Source organism: Corvus kubaryi, unplaced genomic scaffold, assembly GCF_017639235.1.
Source record: "Corvus kubaryi isolate FWS band 111438036 unplaced genomic scaffold, C.kubaryi_AGA036_p1.0 37300, whole genome shotgun sequence".
Taxonomy (NCBI): Eukaryota; Metazoa; Chordata; class Aves; order Passeriformes; family Corvidae; genus Corvus; species Corvus kubaryi.
The window spans coordinates 6,018,628-6,039,069 of NW_024581093.1; the positions used below are offsets into that span (position 1 = coordinate 6,018,628).

Sequence of the window (20,442 nt, forward strand, 5' to 3'; positions counted from 1 at the left end):
TTACTGATACCAAATGATGCTAGGAGGATTTCAAATCCGTCAAATGCTGTGTTATCCTGGTTGCCCAGGGGTGTCCTTAATCCTTCATTGATAAAGCAATCCTTATTTCTGTGTCCTTTACTTTGTTTTACTTAAGCACAAACCACTGCAAAGCCTCCAGTAAAATTCCAAACTCCCCAGTAAAATTCTGCAACCTCATTACGTCACAGTGTAAATCTGAATAGATATATTAACAAAAATACTACATTTTCATACCATAAAGACTGGTTGATATAACAGGGAATGGAGTTTTCCAGGAGTGGGATGGCTTTAGCTCACAACCAGCCTCCACCGCTGGCTCACTGGGCATGTCCAGCCCCATCTGTATGGAATGTGACCCCTTGGAAGGCTGGGGAGTATGGTAGGCGGGATTTCCCCGGGTGTGAGAGGACCCCACACCGGGGCTGGTGTAGGACGAAGCCCCGCTCCTTCCTCCCGGATCCCCGCGGAACGATCGCTCCCGCCACGTTTTGCCCCCTGCGCGCCGCCGTAGCCGTTGCCATGGCGACCGGCCCAGCGGCCAGAGGCCCGCGGAGGCGCCGGGAGCTGCCGTGGAGGCCTCAGCCGGGGCCCCCGCGCCCTGCCTGGGCATGAGGCAGGGCCGGGGCCGCTGTCAGCCGCTTCTGCGGGGAGAAGGTGAGGGGTGGGAGGTGGTGGAGTGCGGGAGGGGTCTACGCGGCTCTCACCAGAATGGCTGCCCGGGAACGCGCTCACCCGACCCCGGCCCCTGGTGCTTGCCCGTGCGTCCCGGTGCCTCTCTCTCTGTCTACCCTGACAGTGACTTCATGCCTTGTTTTTTATACTCCGTGTTTTTTTGGAGCTGGATAGAAAGGCGTTACGGGCATACTCTCTGTGGGTTTTGTGACAGGTAGCTCAAAGTGATGCACGAGCAAGTTTTCAACAGCCTAACGAGAAAAGGATTACATGGTTGGTAATGATTTCTCATCAGTGATGAGCCAGTTGCCATGTAACAACTTAAATGATGAATGCAGGCAGATACTGCTAATTGCTTCGAAGGGTGAAGTTAGGAATTTTTTATTCCAGCCTGCCTGTTGATAAGACTGTGCTGATGAGCATAAATTACATTCTCGGCTATTCTTACCCACTCTTCTACCAGTTGACTGAAAAAGACATTTCCAGCCCTTCGCCTGGGTCTGAAGGGCTGTTGGCATACCAAGCTTGGAATTGTCCTGCTCACTCTTTCAGCATGTTGCCATGCTTGCCCTCTTCCACCCCTGTGGCATTGTTCTGGCACTGGAACCATTATCAAAAATACCACAAGTGAGCCAGAGACCTCCTCCTTTTCTTTCATCACTCTCCTGTGCATGTTAGTCAGACTAATTGAAGTTGTTTATCATGTTAGACGTCAATTTCGCATCCTCTTTAGTTACTAAGGAAGGCTCAGAGTGCTGCAGAGGTACTTTGAGTCAGCTCAGGTCCAGCAGAGCTCCTTTGTGCCGGTTTTGGATGCTGCCCCTGATCTACTGCCTGGTTTGCTCTCCCTGGTATCTCAAGTTTTCCATGAAGCAGAGCAGCCCAACTCTCTGTTATTAGAAACTCTCCTGGCTTTGTGGCAGGTGAAAAGCAGCATCTAATAATCCACCACTAAGTGAAAAAAGGAGAACTCGCTTCTGAGCTTAGAGCTGTTTCTCCTCGCATGTGCCATCATTTTAGTCTCTCTAACTTTGTCCACCTTGGAGCATATCTCCAGCACCAGGGCTCAGTCACAGTACTTTTGTATCATGTCATTTCATTTTCCATTTTTGATTTCTGTAGATGAATATCTGCAATAAACCTCATAATAAGATAGCTCCAGAGGATTTGGGCGAAGCTGTCCCTGAGGTGAAGGTCCAACGCGCTCGAAGAAATGGCTGGAGCTGGCCCCTGCACCTGTTCCAGATCATTGCCTGGCTGCTGTTCCTCTTCTATGCGCTAGTTGGCTTTGGAATCCTGGTTCCTCTCCTGCCCCGCCACTGGCTGCCCGCTGGTTATATCGTATCCTTGGATCTAGAGGAGAACGTGGGCTGGTACAAACTATCACTGGGGGGTTTTGACAGTACTTGTTAGGTAGCACAGAAAGCATAGGAGAAAAGCACCTGAGCCAGATATATTCTTCTGAACTGTAACCATCATCCTGATCTTCTTCTGACTATTAAAAACAGTTGCTTTGAGATCCTCACTTTAGGTCACTGATGTTCTGCTTGTCTGCTTCATCACTCTCTATTAAGGTCACTACCCTTGCCTCCGATGCTCTTCTGCTCCCTGCTTCTGCCTATGTGTCTCCTTTGCTTTATATTATTCTTCTACAAGTCTGCTGCAGGGTTTGAAGAAATTCATACTAAAAAAGCCCCTCCTGAAACATCCTTGTTGTGAAGGCAGCCCCACCTCTCCGTGCTGACTGGATGAGTCGTGAAAGGCAGCTTTACATGCTCGTGGTTGTATGGTGGGTTGCTTGTGATGGCTCACAGTGGATGTTCTCCCTGGGCCCTCTCCTGTATTCAGTAGAAAATCTGGGAGTGACAGTCAAGGTGGTGTGGTGTGAACCTCAGAGGAGAGGTCTCCTATGCGACAGTCTTGAGCAGCAGTTAATACACATATGATGAAGAGAGTGAAGGGTCTAGAGGAGAGGACACATGGCTTGTTCAGCCTGGAGCAGCTGGGGAGCAATCCCAGTGCTCCCAATACTCCCAGTGCCACCTGTACTATCGCCCAGGGAAGGAACTTCCTCAAGACCAGGCCTTGTTCTGAAGAGATGGGATGTGCACTTATCTGTAAGTCAGATATATAAATGATATGCCTCTAAGTCTTTGATGTGTTTGGGATGATTTTGCTTATGATTTAGTTTTTACACTTGCATGATTTAGACATGAATGTAATTAGCTCAGTGGTCTTGCATCTACTTAGCTTGCTCAAATCCTTGATATTATCACAGTTCAAACCTCGTGAATTTGCCTACCAAATATCTTCATAATGCAATCTAAAGTTACTCTTAATTCAACAGATTAATATTTCCTCAAGTTTTACTTCCAGTTAATAAAGCACTAATGTCTCTTTTGTGTCAAAGGCAAATCCCTTCCTGTTCTGCTCCACCAGCCATCAGAGCTCCAGTGAGCTGGACCTCTCAAAGGCCTCCTTTTTTAACTTACTGCATTGATCTATTTTCCATGGGTCTTAGTATGATCAACGATGTGCACATCTGGGTGTATAGAAACAGTGACAAATCCTGAGTCCTGTCTGTAAACTGTGTAGGAGCCTACTTTAAAGGTGTGCTCCTCTTCCTTGGAATTCTGGCTAAGGAAAAGGAAAGCAAGGTAATCAATACTACTTCCTTGATGTGACTTTTTTTTCTTGGAAGTCTGATCTTGTGAAAGGGCATATGCACAGCCTTAACCACTCTCCTTTCCAAGGAGTCTGTATGGACTAAGAAACTTGGACCTATGTCAGCAGTCTGCACTTGGGGTCAGATTCTGGTAAGTCAAGGTAACTTTTAAAAACACCCTGTGCTAGGAAGGACACTTCTGCAAGGCAGAGTGGTACATAATGAGGAGGGATGGTCCTGTAGATTTTGTTGTCTTTTTCCAGAGGACATTTATTACAAGTCAAACACCTCTATCAATAAAGCTCAGATTAATATGCTGCAATCTGTTACAAAGGAATTCTACATCATAAATTTCTCATCTGTGTAGGATTTGTGTGTTAAGGATTAAAAGACACGTGTTAAGTCCTTAACTGTGTACTTCAGTGTCCAGGAGTGTGTTTTATCTACCATTTAGTTGTTCATCTTACTGCAGTCTCCATTGACCCTGCGGATGCAAACGTGAGAGAAAAAAACTATCTGGGGCCTCTGGCCACCTTCAACCGTAACCAACACGCACATGTCATTGAGAACCATCACTGCCATGTCTGTGATGTAGATGTGTAAGTATCTTCTCTTTTCTTTCTACTGCTCTGTCTTCTTCACCATTGCACTTCACCACTAGTCCTTAATGTCAGACTGTAAGATTTGAAACTGAGCCCTGGACTGCTACAGTGCAAGTTAAACTTTATCTTGTGGCAGGGTTCAGGTAATTGGGTAGGGGCCTTCTGTCAAATGTGCACAGGATTTTGTGTTTTATTTCATTGCTCATGTGTGGAGAGGGCTGTAGTGTTCCATGTTCCCTGGGTGTTGGTGTTTTACCTAAAAGTGTGTAACTTGTGTGTGTGTGTGCTTGTCTGGCTGGATGCTGACCAGTAGCAGGAAATGCTTGGAGGGCAGGCATTAAGATCAAGCTCTGTAGAACTGCTGAAGGGATTCAAATAAGAATTCAAAAATCTCCAAATTAAAAATCGTGCAGTGCCTTGAAAGGTGAATTTTGTAGTGTTTGGGATTGTGGTCCAACAGTGGCAGATGAGTTTGGGAGATAAAGTACTCCTGATGCAGAAGGTTTACTCACTATTACCAGGATCTCTGCTGCTATATCCCCCTGTGCTTGAGTCACTGAAAAGTCACAGTAGTGAGCTGATGCTGCCACACTAATGCCACCCTTCCTTTGGCAGGAGTGCCAAGTCAAAGCACTGTGGAACTTGCAACAAGTGTGTGTGTGGCTTTGATCATCACTGCAAATGGCTCAACAACTGTGTGGGAGAAAGGAATTACTGGTAAGAGCTTGGGATTGTGACAGAAGCATAACACTGCATTAATGATGTGGCTCCTTCTCTTTCCAAGGTTCTCCTGTAGCTCAGTCCAGTCGGTATTTAGCCATGCAGAACCACTTTTCTTTTATCCCCTGGCTGAATAGAATCAGTCATGAGAAAATTAGGCAGAAAATACAAGCATAATCATGACATTCAAATAACCAGGGATAAAATTCCTGAACTTAGAATGTTGTAGCTGAACATCTGTAAATTAAAACAGAGAACATAGAGTTATTATGTGGTATTAGGAAAAGCTTACAGGATGTTAAGTGGGTGTCCTTAGTGCTTCTGAGAGCTGGAGTAGAAATGGAACCATGATGGTGCTGTTCCGATCTGAAACAACCTGCATCCAGATCACATGCTTTCCCTATGAGACCTGCCAGTTGGCAGCATATAGGGACCTCTAATCCATGCCAGGTTTCAGATAAGAGTAAGGAGACTATCACTGATGCTTCTCAGTTTACTTTCCTGCACTAAAACTCCATGGAAAGCAAAGTGGTGGTGTTGTTGGGTGCCATGTTACACTGCCTTCTGATTTTGTGCAGGGAGCTCTTTGTCTGTCGTAGATATACTTGACTGTTTTGTAACCGTGGTTGCAGTGAAGGGTCACAGTTTAGTCCCTCAGGGTAACAAAAAATAAGTAAAGCTGTTCACCAGTATCTATCAAAAGTGTAAGAAAGCGTGACAGTAATTTGAGATAGCTGTCTCTATCTTTTATTAGAGGCTGGGATATTGAATTGTATGTGTGATGTTATTGAAGCCACTGAGACCTCTCTCCTTCCTGGCAGGCTCTTTTTGAACAGTGTGCTGTCTGCCATTCTGGGCCTGGGGCTTCTGCTGCTCGTTGCTTTCTACGTCTTTGTGGAGTTCTTCGTCGACCCCACGGTGCTTCGCTCTGACCAGCACTTTGATGGTACAGCAGTGCTTCACATGAGCATCCTGGGAATCAGCCAGCATGTCTTCATGAGGGTTTGGATTCTGTGAGCTCTTCCACTGAGGAGGAGCTCCATTCTTTACTGCTTCAATGATATATTTCTGTTAGAGTATCTCTGCTCAGCTGGATGGAATGTCTTTCCTTACAGATCTAATTGCTCTTCCTAAAAGCCCTGCAGGCACCAGATTTCTTAGGCCTCCAGGGCACAATGGGTCTGCAGCTACTTTTGAGTTAACAAGATTTCCATAAAGTAAAGTTTATTTAGAGATAATTCATACCTGGACAATCTACTTACCTCCAGCTCTGTTTGTTTTGCAGCTCTGAGGAACCACATGGACCGCTGGTTTGTGTTTCTTCCTGCATCTCCTGTTGAGACTCGGGCACCTGCCATTTTGGTCACAGCTGGGATTTTTATTCTTCTGAGCCTAGTGACCATGATCCTGCTGGGCCACCTCTTGACCTTTCACATCTATCTCTGTAGGTGTTTTGTTCCTGTCATCTACACCCCCATTTCATTTTTGCTTAGCTTCTATTCATCCTGCATTCACTGTGTGTTCACCCGTGTCACTAATATACACTGATTGTGCAAGATTGCCGTTGAAAAGGTACAAAATTGGGATTTAACATTATATTTCTGAGTTTCCCCCACTCTCAGGTAGGCTTATCAGTGCATGTGTAATGTGGAACTTGTGTTGGGCCTCTGCAGCCATGTTTAAGCTATGTTATCCTGAAACTGAAAGCACATGGGAGAGTATTGGAGAGGCCAGGTGGGATGAACTGGTCAATCCCAGCTTGGTGCCGGTGATGGCAGATTCAGATTGATTTTGCATATGGCCTTTGTGAGTCTCCTCACTGTGCTCCCCAGGACTTCTGTTGTGTGAGAGAGCATGTATTTCCCTTACCCCAGAGAAATGGGGATGTACTGAGTTAAATTTCTGACTGGAGCACTGCCATCCAGGTTAAGGTCCCTTTATGGAAATTCTACCATACTGATACAAGAAGACTTGTGTAATTTAGAGGAAGAGGCTTTCAGAAAGCCTCCTCTTTAGATCTACTGCTTGTTTCACTGTCAAGAAAGGATATTTATGTTTGTTTATGTACAGATGGGCATCAAAAACCTTTTTTCAGCCATCATCTAAAATTAAGCCAATGCTTTTTGGCTGCTGATGAAAGTAACGATAGGGAAAGATCTTACATTTGCAGTAGTTGGTGGTGCCAGAACTAGGGAAGAAGGGATGTGGTGGAAGAGAAGTGAGGACAGCGGTTACAGAGGATCCTTGGATGGATTTTCAGGTTCTCAGTTAACAGACCTACAGATGCCTACACAAACTAGGTCAGCACAAACCAGCACAGCTCCAGAAGCAAAACAGTTGCACTGCTGAAGTGTAGTGTTCAATAGGTGAGTGTTCCTCAGCTGGCATGGACAGTGCACTCAGTGAGGACACTGACAGTCGTTTTCCTTCTAGAGCCTCTTTGAGCTTGACTGAAATTTGGGCACACTGCAATTTTACTTCCTTGGCAGAATTGACAGTTGGCCTTTCTGGGTCAATGTCACTGCCTGGAGATGTAAAAGGTTGATCTAGCACCGTGGAAAGACAAAAGCATAACAAAGCCGGGGTCACTACAGGTAGGTATCTTCTGGATGGAAAAGGAATATTCAGTTTAGTCCTGAGTGATATTTATCCTGTCCTTGTGTACAGCTTCCACAAGAGGGTGCTCCCTGCCTGAGACAGTGACCTGCTTTATCTGCTAGACAGAAACTTCCGTGTTTACCACTAGTTCTGCTCTGGGCTTGGGGGAGATTTTGCTGCTCTTGTCTTGGGGTGATTCTTTCTCCTTTTTCAGAATAAATTTAGAGCCAAATTAACTTCTACTTTTGGTCTAATTCTAAATCTTTATTACTAACATAGAAACAGAATTATTGCTTTTTTTTTTTTTAAGAATTAATTACATTATAATCTGCTGCCCTAATGAAACTGTTCCCAGCTGTGCAGAATGTAGTGTGTAAGCCCTTGCTTTAAAGAGGGATGTTACCATCCTGAAGCCTATATGGTGTGCTTCATATGTGTATGCATTGCACTTAACCACTGCATTTGCACTTACAGCTGGGTTTCAGGGAGATAGACAAAGTATGTCTGAACTTAAACTCCTCTTATTTCGTACCTGTAATTGTTAATAGTCTCCTCTGAATGCTTTAAGGTAGACAGTGTTGTAATGAACTGTCTACCCTCTTTTGGGACTAGAAATACACTTTACCAATTCAAATGTAATTACTGTTGGTCACTGTTTTTCCAGTAATTAAATTACAGAAATTAAATAGCACCCATGTGAGTGGTACTGCCCTTAGGCTTCCCATAAAAAATGGCTTAAGTCAGGTACGACTGAAAATTTAGTATCTAGTTTTGTTACAAGCACAGTGAAAATTTCAGAGTTACTCTGCTGGGTTTAATTACTACTCACTGTGATCACTCAAAGGAAGTAGGTTATTCTCAAAATAGTAGGTCCGTGTATTCAAAATTACTAGTCCTGATTCAGACTCAGTTCTAGAGGCATTTGGTGAAGCAGGGCACTTCAATACTGTGAGGCTGATAGCAGAATAAAAAAAAAAAATAGTAGGGAATAGGAAGGGAATATAGGAAAGTATATAGGGTTATTCACAGACTGTGATCGTATTTTGCACGTTATGTGCTGCAGTGTTATGTGGCCAAAAAATGAAGTATTTTAACTAAATAGCTCTATTAAAATATTTTAAAAGTTACACTGTAAGTATTCAGAAACCGACAAAATCTAGATTAAAAATGGTTGATAAGCCTTTCCTTATGAAGCAATATTCTGTTTTTCAAAGAAAGCAAAGGGTGCCATTCTAGGAGCACTTGCCAGCAGCCTGCACTGTCCCTGTTAAGTAATCACTTGGCTGCAGACTCACATTCATCTCTATGTTCTCTCTTCCTGGCCAAAAAGATCCTTTTTATTTCTTCATAAGGTGATTGCTTTAGCAGAGGGGCACCTCTCCTCTGCTCTCCCCCACTTCTCTGTGAAGCAGTCCTGTGTTCAGGGCATGGTTTTGAGAGGTAAGATATCACTGATGAAAACATCTTCAGGTAGAGGGAGGATTTTAGTCCAGATGATCCTAGGCATCTTCTTTAACTGCTATGCTTCTGTAAAAAAAGGAGGAGTAACTACCAGGCTATGCACTAAAACCCTTCAACATCTGTTTCTGGGGTTTGTTCTCTAAAACTACTTAAGGTCATTATGGGAAGAATGTCTGCGTTTTAGACTCTCATAAGATTTTGGGTCTCATGAAGAAACCAAGTTGCTCAGAAATGTCACATGCTTTTGGTCATTCATGGGAGCAGATGTGTTTGCATGGGGACCTGGAGAGCTCATAAAGTCAGGGACATGTGAACTCTGGGCACATCTGTTTGGCACGAAGCAAGCTGTGCATTTGGTGCTCTCTGGTTTGCACATTAAGTGTCTCAGTCACTACAGGACACACTAACCTGCTCAATTTCTTCTCTCCATTTAGCACCACATACCTTCCGATTGCTCACTGAGCTTTTTGTACAGTACAGATCTTACCCCTGTTGGACATGAATAATGGATTTGCTCTGAAATGAACTGAACAAATTGCTATAGAAGGCTGTACCATTCTAGGAGACTTTAGAATAGCAGGACTTTTAAGAAAGCATTGTGATGGTGACAATAAAGAATATAGTAGGATGTACAGTGCACAGGTACTTTTGGCTTAGATTATCAGTTTTTCATGTTTATAGTTACTATTTGATTGTACAGTCATCCAGCCTGCTTGTGTAAGTGCAGTCAGGGAGGGGCCTTTCCTGTGCTGACAGGTCTCTTTTGTCCCTTTCAGTGTGGCACAAGCTGTCTACGTACGAGTACATCCTGCAGCAGCGTCCCCAGCAGCAGCCAGACAAGGTGGACAAGAAACAGGAGTCTTGTTCCTCCCAAGTGAGACCCAGTCAGGTACTCATCCTACTTTCAGTCCATTTCTCAAAAACAGTCTTGCTTGTTTGCAGTGTAAACTTTGCTTCACTTTCTTCAGCTCCATATTTTAAAGGCAGTTGCTAGAGATAAGACTTCAGACATACTTTGATGGAGTTGAGTAGGATGTGAGAGAGCGCAAGGCCTGTAATTCCATGAACACTTTAGGTGTAAGCAAGTACTGCTTTCAAAGGAATCAATCCCACCCACTCTCTTCCTCCACCACTTGTTTTGGGCCCTGCACTATCTTGTCTCTTCTGCCAGCACAGCTGTTCGTTAGGACAGGGTGGGGGAACTCATCTGAGTAACAATAAACTTTATTAAAATAATAGTTGAGCTGGCCCAGCTCCCTCCCATTTGGTTCACCAAGCAGTCACATAAATGCCTGGCTTAGCACAAATGAGGGTGACTGAAGAGTGGGAAGAATCCTGTCCCTAAGAAGGACAGGACCATCTGTTTGGGTGGCACTGCACATCTTGGGGGCTTGTGTCATGACTTCAAGTGAGACAGGCTCTAAGGCTGGAGAAACTGGGGCTAATAATTGAGCAGCTAATAATACCAATAATTTAACCATCTTGAAAGTGAAAAGGACACCAGTTTTTAAGAAACGACCCAGATATGTGCTTTTCTTTGGAATGAGTCTATACAGTGATAAGGGTCCTTGTTATTACCATGATGTTATTACCATGTTGATCTATATCTCTGTAAAAAGAGTTCTACAAGCTCTTAAATGCTGCTAGACTCTGCAGAGGCAGATATATCAGGCTCTGAATTGAGAGGTTCAGTGTAATTTATTTTGCTACAAGGCAAAATAAATTATTGGATTAACTCAAATTTTGACTGAACACGTTCCGTACTGACTTTAGCAGGGGATTGAACTAAAAACTTCCAGAAATTATTCCTAGTCTAAATTATTCTGTGATTCTCAGTCATGTGTAACTTTTCATTTTATGCAAGTAAATTATCTACTATACAAACAGTTCTATATTTCATAAGAAATTAATTAAATAAAAGCTTCATCCAAGTATTCTGTGTAGAGATACTGGGATCTCTCTGGGTTCATCCATAGTTCTTCCCTATCAAAGCAAAGGGGAAAGTGAGCTCATTCAGTTTTGTATAATATGAAGCTTTTCATATATATTTTTTACTGTTTTGGAAAAGTTGAACTTCCAGTTTAAACAGAGGTTTCCATAACAACAAAAATATTTGGCACTTTGTTTCACAGAGCTTTGCTTACTGTGAAAATTAAAGCAATAATAAAGCATTAGCTCTAATCATCTCATTACTGAATTTTAATTAATACTTAAAATGTATTTGAGCAGGGGTGGACTTCATGTATGTGTGCACATTTGGGGATTGGCATTCAGTGATGGTCTCCTGTCTGCACTGGTTCTTACGTAGAAATGTGTGAATATGGTTAATTTGAAGCAGCAAGCCTGGAAGGAGCAGGGTGAAAAGGAGTTTGATGTTTCAGGACTGCAGTTAGTACCTTGGGGAACAAGAAAGACTGGATGATGCCCAGTAACATTGTTAAGAAAAATGTTAACCCACCAGATTTTCCTTGTTTCTTACATAGCAACCAGAGATAAACACAAACAAATAGATTGGAGTAGGAGGACACCAAGTGACTTGCCTTTTGTGAGCTGTGTTGAATACAGCCTTCTTTAGCTTGAACACTGCAACCCTTTGTAATTGATCCAACATGTTGTAAGCATAAAATGGAAATCATCCTCTTCCCACTTTTGTCTGAACTGTTCATTCATTTTAGGGACTAAGAAGAAACATGCATTTCCCCTTTAATGCTTGTTTTTGAGCCTTATTCAAGCTTGGGTGTTGATTTTGGCTTCAGTTTTCCGTGTAGGTCTGTGGTTAAGTCTTCGGCTATGTTCAGGTTAAAGGATTCTTGTTCAGGATAAAGGATTCTTATGTACCTTTAGGACCCACAAAGTAAAAGCCCTAATTTTGCACATTTAAGTGGTTCAGATGTCACAAAAAATGCAAAACAGTTGGCCACATTGAGCCTTTGCCTCTATTACCATACCTAAAGCAGGATGTGCAAGTAACCATTTTTTCTGTAGTCATTTGCAGTCCAAAGAAATATAAACTAAACCAAATCCTATGCTTTAATGCAGAATTGCATTCATTCCAGGGAGCTGGCTTTCATATGAGGCCAGCTGGGATGTGATTCTTCTCACATTCCTAAAGCTTTGAACTTGCTTTGGAAACTGATTCAGGTTGGTGAGGTTTGATTTTAAATACTAAACACAGATTTTATTCAGCTTCCCTTACATTTTCAGTATTGTTTCTTTCTTCCAGTGTCAATGTAAGATGAACTTAGTCTTCACTCTCAGCCTCAACACTTGAAACAGACCCACTTTCCTTGGAACAAGAACATTTTTCCTGTTCAGTTCTGCGTCCCCTCCAGCCAGCCAGCACTTCAGGGCACTTCCTGTCACTGAAGAGGTTGATAAGGGCAGCTGCAGTGGGCAAGGGAGCTGAATCCACCCTGGCCTTGTAAACCATGGACCTTGGGGTGGTCACAGCTGGAATTTGGTGAACGTGGCCAGGATTTGCACAGGGGCACAACTTGGGCAGTCTGTCAATCCAGCAGTCTGCTTTCAGCAGGAGCAGCAGCTGAATCCTGACAACCCAGCTGCAAAGGGTGGCTTGTCTTGATGCTGCAGTGGGAGGATGTTGATTCTCCTGTTACATGCCTGGTAGCAGAGGGAGGCTTGGAGTCTGTGCTGTGGTTGTAGTTTGTGTCACACTGTGAGAGAACATTGTATTTTCTACTGATTGAGTCTCATTTGTTTTCATAGTCAGCTCTAACGCTTTACTTTCATTTATGTGGCTGCTTTGGTTCTACATTATTTATAGAAGGCTGAAATGAACAAAATGGATTTAAAAAGGCTCTTTCATTCCCTGCTTGGAAAGAAATTGTCCATGTTATTCTCAAGATGAATCATTTATTAAGCTCCCTTGAAATGCCAGTCCTGCAGTCCTGTTTGTGTGCTGTGGACATTGAATCCTGATTGTTTTCAGTTATTCTGTGCAGTGGGATGTCTCCTGCTGCAGCTCATTTCAGCCATGACGTGCTTTCCTCTGAAAAGACCTGCATCTCCTGGCTGTACACTCATTTGTGACTCAGGTGCATGAGGCCTGAATGTAAATCTTGATTGTAAGTGTCCCCAAGGAGCTTTGAGGAGACATTTGTGCACACTTTGTGTTCAATTGGTGATGAGTGATGATCTGACTTGAGTTACAAATTCTAATTGAATGCATGTAGTAAATTTCTGCAGATTATTAACCTTGCACTTGGATAAATTTTTAAATCAGAAAGTCATGTTTTTGATTCCTAAACCAATCCCCTTCAAATGTTGTGTTACCATCTATAAAACAGCTGAAATTACTTTTTATTTTCTTTTTTTATTTGCCTTTCATTTTTATTCCTAATATCTGAAATTATTTCTTAGCTGCCACTGAATGTGCAGCTCCATGGATTCTTTTCTAGTTCAGAGACTGTTGCTTTGTATATAACATTTACACTACTTTTCCCACATGCTTCACTTTCCATCTTTACCTCTAGCAATATTGATTTTTTGGTGCCATTTTACTACCCTGTAATTCAATACTGCAAAGATCTTCTGCAGCTCTTTGCGGCTGGCTTTCATTTTTAATGCCTTACATCAGGGACTGTCATCACCAGGCTTCTCACTGCTCTGCTCTTTTGTTGATTGTTTATGAATTTGTTGAAGTGCAGAGGCCCTGGATCTCTCAGGAGCCCATTTGTGGCATGTCCAGCTTTGACTTCATTTTCTCAAATTTGCTGATCAGGCTGTTCAGAAAAATAGGTCTTCATGAGCTTGTTTTAGCTATTTTTGAAGCTAATGCCTATCATGTTTTAAACCCCTCCATCTTAACCTGAAAGTTACTTTAAAATATCTTTATAGTTACTGCACACTGAAATACTTGCAAATAAGTTATCTTGATGATTATTCAAGTTTAAGAGCAGCTGATAAGTGGTGTCAAGGTTCTTCTGAGCATGGTTTATCCTTTTTTGATAGCAGGGCTTCATACCCTTCATCCCTTGGTACTCTGACCATCTTAACTGGGTGCTTTTGAGGGAGAACTGGGGTCCTTTCCTGTAACACAGCACTTGGATTTTGGAGGCTTATTCTTGTAAGGTTTCTGAAAATACACAGTTTTCAAGTTCAGCTGTCATTACTCTGAACTCATCTATACCTGAGGCAAATAAGCAATATATCACACTCATTTTTAAAAATCAGCAGGTCTTAGCCATACAGGATCACACCAGAAGCAGAAAACATTTAATGTTTTTCCTGTATGTTGCATGCTTCCATCTTCCTCACCTCCATTTTGCATTTAAAAGACATATTATGCATTCACTGCATAGCTCCTCAGATTGAACTGTGTAACTAATGGAAGCTTTAAGTGGTATTTTGAATGTGGTCCCAAGAAATGACTAAGTTGACCTCTGTAAGTGTGATTTGGTTTTGAGTCACATGAAATCCTGGCTGGACTAAATAAATGAATAGAAGACTTCTAATTTTGCCAGTCTTGGCTTTCCATCTTCTTAAGCAGCAGATTCCTGCTGTGCTACCTGTAAGGACAAAAAAAATGTCTGCCATGACGAAAAAGAATACATCTGTAATGAAAATCCCTCTTCTCCCCTCTGTGTTCGTATTAGTCTGAAAATGTTTGGGTTTGGGTTTTTTTTCCAGGAAGCAGACTTATTGTCAGGTAATCCTGGCTATACAGACCCTGGAATTCAAGTAGAGGAATTCTCAACAGTAACTTCAGGAAAAAGGTGAGAAAAGTTGAGGATAAGATCCTCCCAGCAGCATGTGTGGTGAATGGGAAATTGTTATCAAGGTCACTGGTAGGGCCTAAGACAAAAGTACTTAGGAGGATAGGGAACACCAGTATTTTGACCAAGGCATGGTGAAATCTTTGAGTTTCAGGAGGGTAAATACTTGCAGGAATACTTTCCTTCCCTCCTCTGGGAAAATACAGTTCCTAGAATACTCTCTTTAGGCCGTTTTATATTAAATATTTTATATGAAACAGATTTCTATTAATTGTTTTATATTAAAATGATTTTAAGGCTGCCTGATTTGTTCTGTAACTCCTATATTGAGCTCATTATAGTTACATGATTTCAGGTTGTCCAGAGATGCATCACAACAGTTACAAGTTTATAACACAGGCAAGCACTCAGGGGAAAACAGGATCCTTGCCTCTTAATGAATCCTTTCCTGTTAACTTGTGTCCCTGGAGATTTCCTTCTTATTTTGCACAGTTGTGCAGGAAAAGTTCCCCTGCAGTTTTGCTGGGAATGTTGGGTAAGGCGGGGGAGGCTGTGGTCAGGCTGGTGTTTTTGTGCAAGCAAAGAGGGCATCAGACTTAAGTCCTGTCTTAGGGAATCACCTTGTGTGTCTGCTGTGTTTTTAGCTTTCCAAAGCTCTATGTACGCAAGCAAGAAGGTGACCCCAAGCAGAGCTCATCCCCTGAGCCCCCATCTCTTCACTCTGTGGCCCCTTCCCAGGTAAGGAGGATTTGCCACACACCCAACCTGCTGCTGACAACTCACCCAGGCCATGCTCACTCTAGAGCAGGCTGTGCTTACCCCCTGCTCACCCCCTGCCTCCCCTCAGTGTGTGTCTGCAGTTGTGGCTGTGCCCTGCAGTCACCAAATCCAGGTGATGTTCTCCTGTCTCTGCTTAAAGGCCTGATCAGAGCTATCCTACAGTTCCCTCATAAGCTCACAGCTGTAACACAGCTGTAATCCAATGCCTTGCTGCCCCAGTGCAGCTCAGTGACTCTGTCTGTACTGTTTGTTGATGGAAGAAGCTCTGCATGTTACTGTAGAGCAAAATCCAACAGTTTAAATGTTCAGATAAAGCACCTGCCCAGGGAAAGATGGTGTGTGTGGATGTGGAGCTTGAGTGTATGGAACAGCTCTCCAAAGTCTTGGACTGGGCTCCTGAGATTCATGTATCTGCATCCACATGTTCTCTCCTCTTGCTCAAATGGCAGGTGGTGGTGCTTTTCCTCTTTCCTCCAAGCTTATTAATCAGTCTTGCCATCTAGATGGTAAGAAAAAATCCTTTTCAGCTATACTGTATTTGGGACAAGGACTGTCCCTTTCTTGGGACATCCTGTGCTTTGTGAGTTTTGGTCCCCTCTTCCAGTTTGGCTTTACAAATGCAAGTGACCAGCGTCTCGTACAACCCCCAGCTTAATGAGGCAACAGCTTAATGAGGCAACTGCTTAAAGGTACCTACACACAGAGGGGCACTGTAGGCAGATAATGTGTGGGTGTGTGTTCATTAAATGCCTGTTCTCTATGACTGCTTCATAGTAGCTCAGTCTTGAACGATAAAATATCCTTGGACTTTGGTTATACCTAGAGCTTGTTATTCAAAGTAGGAAGAATTAAAAAGAGGTAACAAGTAAAAAAATTCTCGTTACTTTGGGCTGGTGAAGTGACTTCCCTTCTCTTGGGCCACTTGCTTTCACAGCAACAGAAGAAAAGAAGAAAGAAAATGCAGAAAGCTTCTTCCTCAGCAACGGACAGCAGATGGAAAGCACATGGTACACCTCAGCCCTCCTTCCCAGATCCCCAGTCAGGTGAGAGTGCACCAGTCAGCTTCTCTGCTGAATTTGGCATAAATATATGTATGATTTGCTTTAACTCTAGTGGATCAGGCATAGCAGAGTTCCTGAGCTTGTTGATGTGTTTGTGGGGCTGAGAGATCTCTCTCCCCTTAAGCTTTCTTCTCCCTTTATTTCCATCTGCAGAGTTCCCAGCCATGGCTGCTGCCACCTCACCTTCCCACAGCCTTCACCTCTTAGTGCCAGCTTTTCCTCTGAGAGCTGCTGTGTCCCCCAGTAGCATGGGCCTCATCCAGGCAGCAGGACTCCCTGCTGACTATCACTCAGAGTCTGCTGAGTCCATGGATGAGATTCCTGTGGCTCAGACTCACCTTGGGGACACAGTCCTTCAAGGGTCTCCTAAGAATAACTCAAGCAACTCTCAACATTATCCCTTGTCCACAGACAATCCCAGAGGAGTCAGGAGGAAGAATCTGTACTCTGAGCACAAGAGCAAAAGGAGAAGCTGCCAACAGGACAGACATGTGGAACGAGACCTGGAACTTTTTTCTAAGATGCCTGCTGTCTTTGTAAGTGAGAGCAGTGGAGAACCTCTTGTCCCTCAGCCCCAGCCCAGTGAGAGCACGTCCGAGCCTGACCACAGAAAATGCACCAGCAAGCAGCGTGTGGGCACATATGATCCATGCTCAAAGGACATAAGGACAAGCACCACAGCGGCCTAGGGATCATCCTTCCAAAGCCATGGCCTTTGGGAACGGCATTAGTGCTGTGTAGAGGCCTACAGGACTCACTGTGCACGTGCTATCAGGCTGCAGTGGGACATTTCTCATCCTCAACCAAAGGCAAGAGGCAGCAAGGTGGCAAACCTGAGGTAGACTTGTTGCTCAAGAGAGCTCAAGTGCTTTCCCTGGGAAAGGGCCCACCCCTCTGGGCCCTCTGCACACTGGTACTGCAGTAACTTCACAGCAGAGTGTATGGGGAAGAACAAGGCTGCACCTCTGCCGTTCCCTGCACCCTGAAAGCTGTATTTCCCATCTGCCTACACCCTGTCAGTCTTTGGATCATGCTCAGGGGCTTCAGCAGGTGGTCAGGGAGTAACCTCAGGATTGCCCCATCCCTATACCGCTCTCCACTGTGCACCTTCAAGCCAAGTCCACCGCCAGCATGTTCTCTGTAAGGCAGCATAGTTTGGCCTGCTCCCCCTTCCCAGCAGTCTGGGGTGCCCCATGCTGCAGCATTCTCTTCAGAAGTTTTGGGATACAGCAGGCCCTGAAACCTTTCCAGTTCCTGAGCTGCCAGATCTGTGTTAGTCCACAGCCAAGCCTGAGGTATGTGTAGTGCAGAAAGATCCCACAGCAGACGGGGGCACATGGCCAGTGCCTTGAGCCACAGCACCCTGTGCTGGGGGTGAGCTGCAGAGAGCTGTCTGGGTTACCATCCTAGAGCTCCTGGGCTCTCCCTGCCCTTGTGGCTTCCCCAGGCAGCATGCCCCGTTCCAGATTCCTGGCTGAGTGCTGAGGCTGGTCTTCCAGCAAGCCCAGATCTGCCTAGCAGCCATCTAATCTCAGAGCCCAGATAGCAGCTACACACACGTCTCCATGGGCTTTACCACTGGCATGGCCATGTCTAACAGGATTTGGCACAGCCCTGAGCAGCAGCACTGGCGTGGCTGGATGCACATTTCCAGACATCCCCAGCACATCACCCTGCTGATTCTGTGAACAAAAAGGTGCACCAGCAAAGAAAAGGAAGCCAGGGGAGTCTTCATCACTCTTCCAAATGTTTTGATGCATGGAAGGCACAACTGACCTTTCTCCAGGCTACAGTGGGTGCCAGTTAGGGAAGGACAGGACAAAGCAGGGTGCTGTGAGAGTCAAGCTAAGCTGTTCTCCCCTTGTCTAGCTCAGTCTGAGACCATTCCTTAGAACTGGGTCAGAGCAGGACAGGGGATCGGGGGACAAGGGCTCTTTGGGCACAGCCAGCACTGGACAGGCAGGCTGGACTCCCAGCCTTGGTGGGAGAGACTAGCCTGGGAGAAAGACTTGCAGGTGTTTTAAAGGGCTGCCTTAACACTGTTCTCTGTTGTCTGATTTTTGTCTCCTGAAAGAACTGGGATGAGGAGCTTTGACTCTTCATCAAATTACATGATCTGTTGATCAGAAAAAGTGAAGTCTCATGTAGCTGTTGAAGTAATTTTGTCTCAGTTTGCAGGAAGGGCTGGCCTGTGGTCACACTCCTTGCAGCTTCCCTGGCTGCTGTGGCCAGTGGTACCTGCTGGCTGTGTGACCCTTTAGAAAAGCAGGTGAGTGTGGGCCAGCAGCCATGGCACTGGGTGTCTGCAGAGACCAGAGCATTGCTCACCCATGGGTCCCAGTTAGACAAAGTCCTTCCTGTTGTTTCTCCTCATGTCCACTGTCATCCAAGGAAACTACATCCTGCAGCAATGCTGGGCTCATGGTTTTCCAAGGCCAACTGTCCCTCCACCACAAAGCATTAGTAATTTCTCTGCAGCAGGTGCCCCTGAGCAGAGCTTGTGTGTTTTCTTACTCTGTCCTTGCAGAATCAGTCCCAAAATCATGTATGGAGCTCTTCAGTAGCTCTGGCCACAATAAAATTTTCTATACTCTTGGCTAAATAGTTTCCTCTTTTCTTTTGCAGCCATTCCTGGCTCTGCCCAGCTGATGATCCCCAGGCTGTTTGGTTCGCTTCTCCCCAAGCCTCTGGAGTCCCAGAAGGGCTCAGCACTGTAACTGGTGTGGGGGTGACAGCAGTCCCCTCTCCACAGGGCCTTTTGGGTGTTAGATGGGAGTGTCTTCCCTGAGGGGTAGGGATCAGACCACCTTCTCCCTGAGCTGTGTAACCCAGCCTGGTTTTTGTGCTGGAGCAGGGTGAGCACCAGAGGGAGGAGGCCCAGCCAGCTCTGCACTGTGCTGCAGAAAGGCTGCTGTGCTCTTTGGGCTGAGGGGAACTGGGTTTCCTGGGCTATCAGATGTCCAGGGAAAGAAAGGTCACGCATGTCCTGAGGTGCCACATTTCGGGCTCAAGATGGGAGGGAAGGGGATGTCCTACAGTTTTCTGGGACATGACCCTCTCTCCAGGAGCCTGGGGCTCACCCCGAGGTTCAGCGTTTAGTCCTCCTCCCTTCCGAGGCTGTGCTCACCTGCCCCCTGTCCTGCTAAGAACAGCCTGCAAGCCTCAAATTCCCCTGTCACACACAGAGATGCCCAGCTGAGAATGGTCTCTGCCCCCAGAGCCCCCAACAACCGGTGCAGAGCCCCATAAGCTGCTGGGATGTACTGGTTCTTCCCAGCCCTGCAGGATTCTCTGCAAGGTGTGGGAGCCTACCCTTTTTGTTGGAGGCCAACAGGATGCCCATGGGACCCTGGGCAGGGACATCCTTCTGCTGCCTTCAGCTGGAACATTTGCTCCACTCTGCTGAATAACTCAAGGCTGCCAAACACGCTAAGCTGTGTCTGTGCGTTGGAGCAGCTGGGTGCTGAGCCAAGAGCCAGGCTCCGGCAGGACGGGCTCCCAGCACTGCCAGTGTTGGACTCTGATCTCCAAAAGCTCACGGGCAGCAGGAGGGTTGTGTGTGCCACATGGTGATTGAAATGGGCTGGGCTTTATGTCTTTGCCACAACCACATCAAAGGAACACTGCTGAAGATGCACAGTGGGCACCCAAGAGTGAAAATGGTGAGGTTGAGATGGTTTTAGGTCCTGGACTCTCCTTCCCAACCTTGCTTTTGTCCTCTTGGGTCTTAAATGATGCTACCCTGCAGGCTCAAGTGCAAATGGCATTTCTGCTGCTCTGCCTGAGGAAGGTCCACAGCAGACCTGTGGCAGTAAGCCGAAGGAATGAGTCCCATTAGGGTGCTGCTGCAGAGTCCAGCATGTGGGCAGAGCTGTCCTGGGCTCAGCACCAGAGGGTTGCAGTGACCACAAGCTGCAGCCCAAGACCATAAGAGAGCTGGGTTAAGGTCCTGACAGCAGAAGTCCTGATGCCTTCAGCTCAGCATTGCTGCAGACACATTGAGGTCTGACATCCTCAAGCCCCTTCACCAGCACTAAATAAAAGGTTTTTGCCAGGGTGTGAACTCTCCCATCAGCTGGAGGCAGTGCCCTGGACCAGCTGTTTCCACCACAAGACACTGTGGCTTT

The 20,442-nt window shown here is 45.2% G+C and overlaps 1 protein-coding gene across 2 annotated transcripts; it reads left to right on the forward strand.

Moving 5' to 3' along the window:
• Positions 1-407: 407 nt before the first annotated feature.
• On the forward strand, positions 408-18,917 carry ZDHHC1 (zinc finger DHHC-type containing 1). 2 transcript variants are annotated; one of them, XM_042027299.1, is made up of 11 exons: positions 408-675; positions 1,816-2,034; positions 3,782-3,957; positions 4,576-4,677; positions 5,502-5,626; positions 5,966-6,124; positions 9,516-9,628; positions 14,389-14,474; positions 15,119-15,212; positions 16,189-16,297; positions 16,469-18,917. In XM_042027299.1, the coding sequence occupies exons 2-11, from the start codon at positions 1,816-1,818 to the stop codon at positions 17,002-17,004; spliced, it is 1,719 nt and encodes a 572-aa protein (XP_041883233.1). In that variant the 5' UTR covers positions 408-675; the 3' UTR covers positions 17,005-18,917. The 2 variants fall into 2 exon arrangements, with proteins under 2 accessions (XP_041883233.1, XP_041883234.1); XM_042027300.1 differs by having other exon boundaries at positions 416-675; positions 16,727-18,917.
• The last annotated feature ends 1,525 nt before the right edge of the window (positions 18,918-20,442 follow it).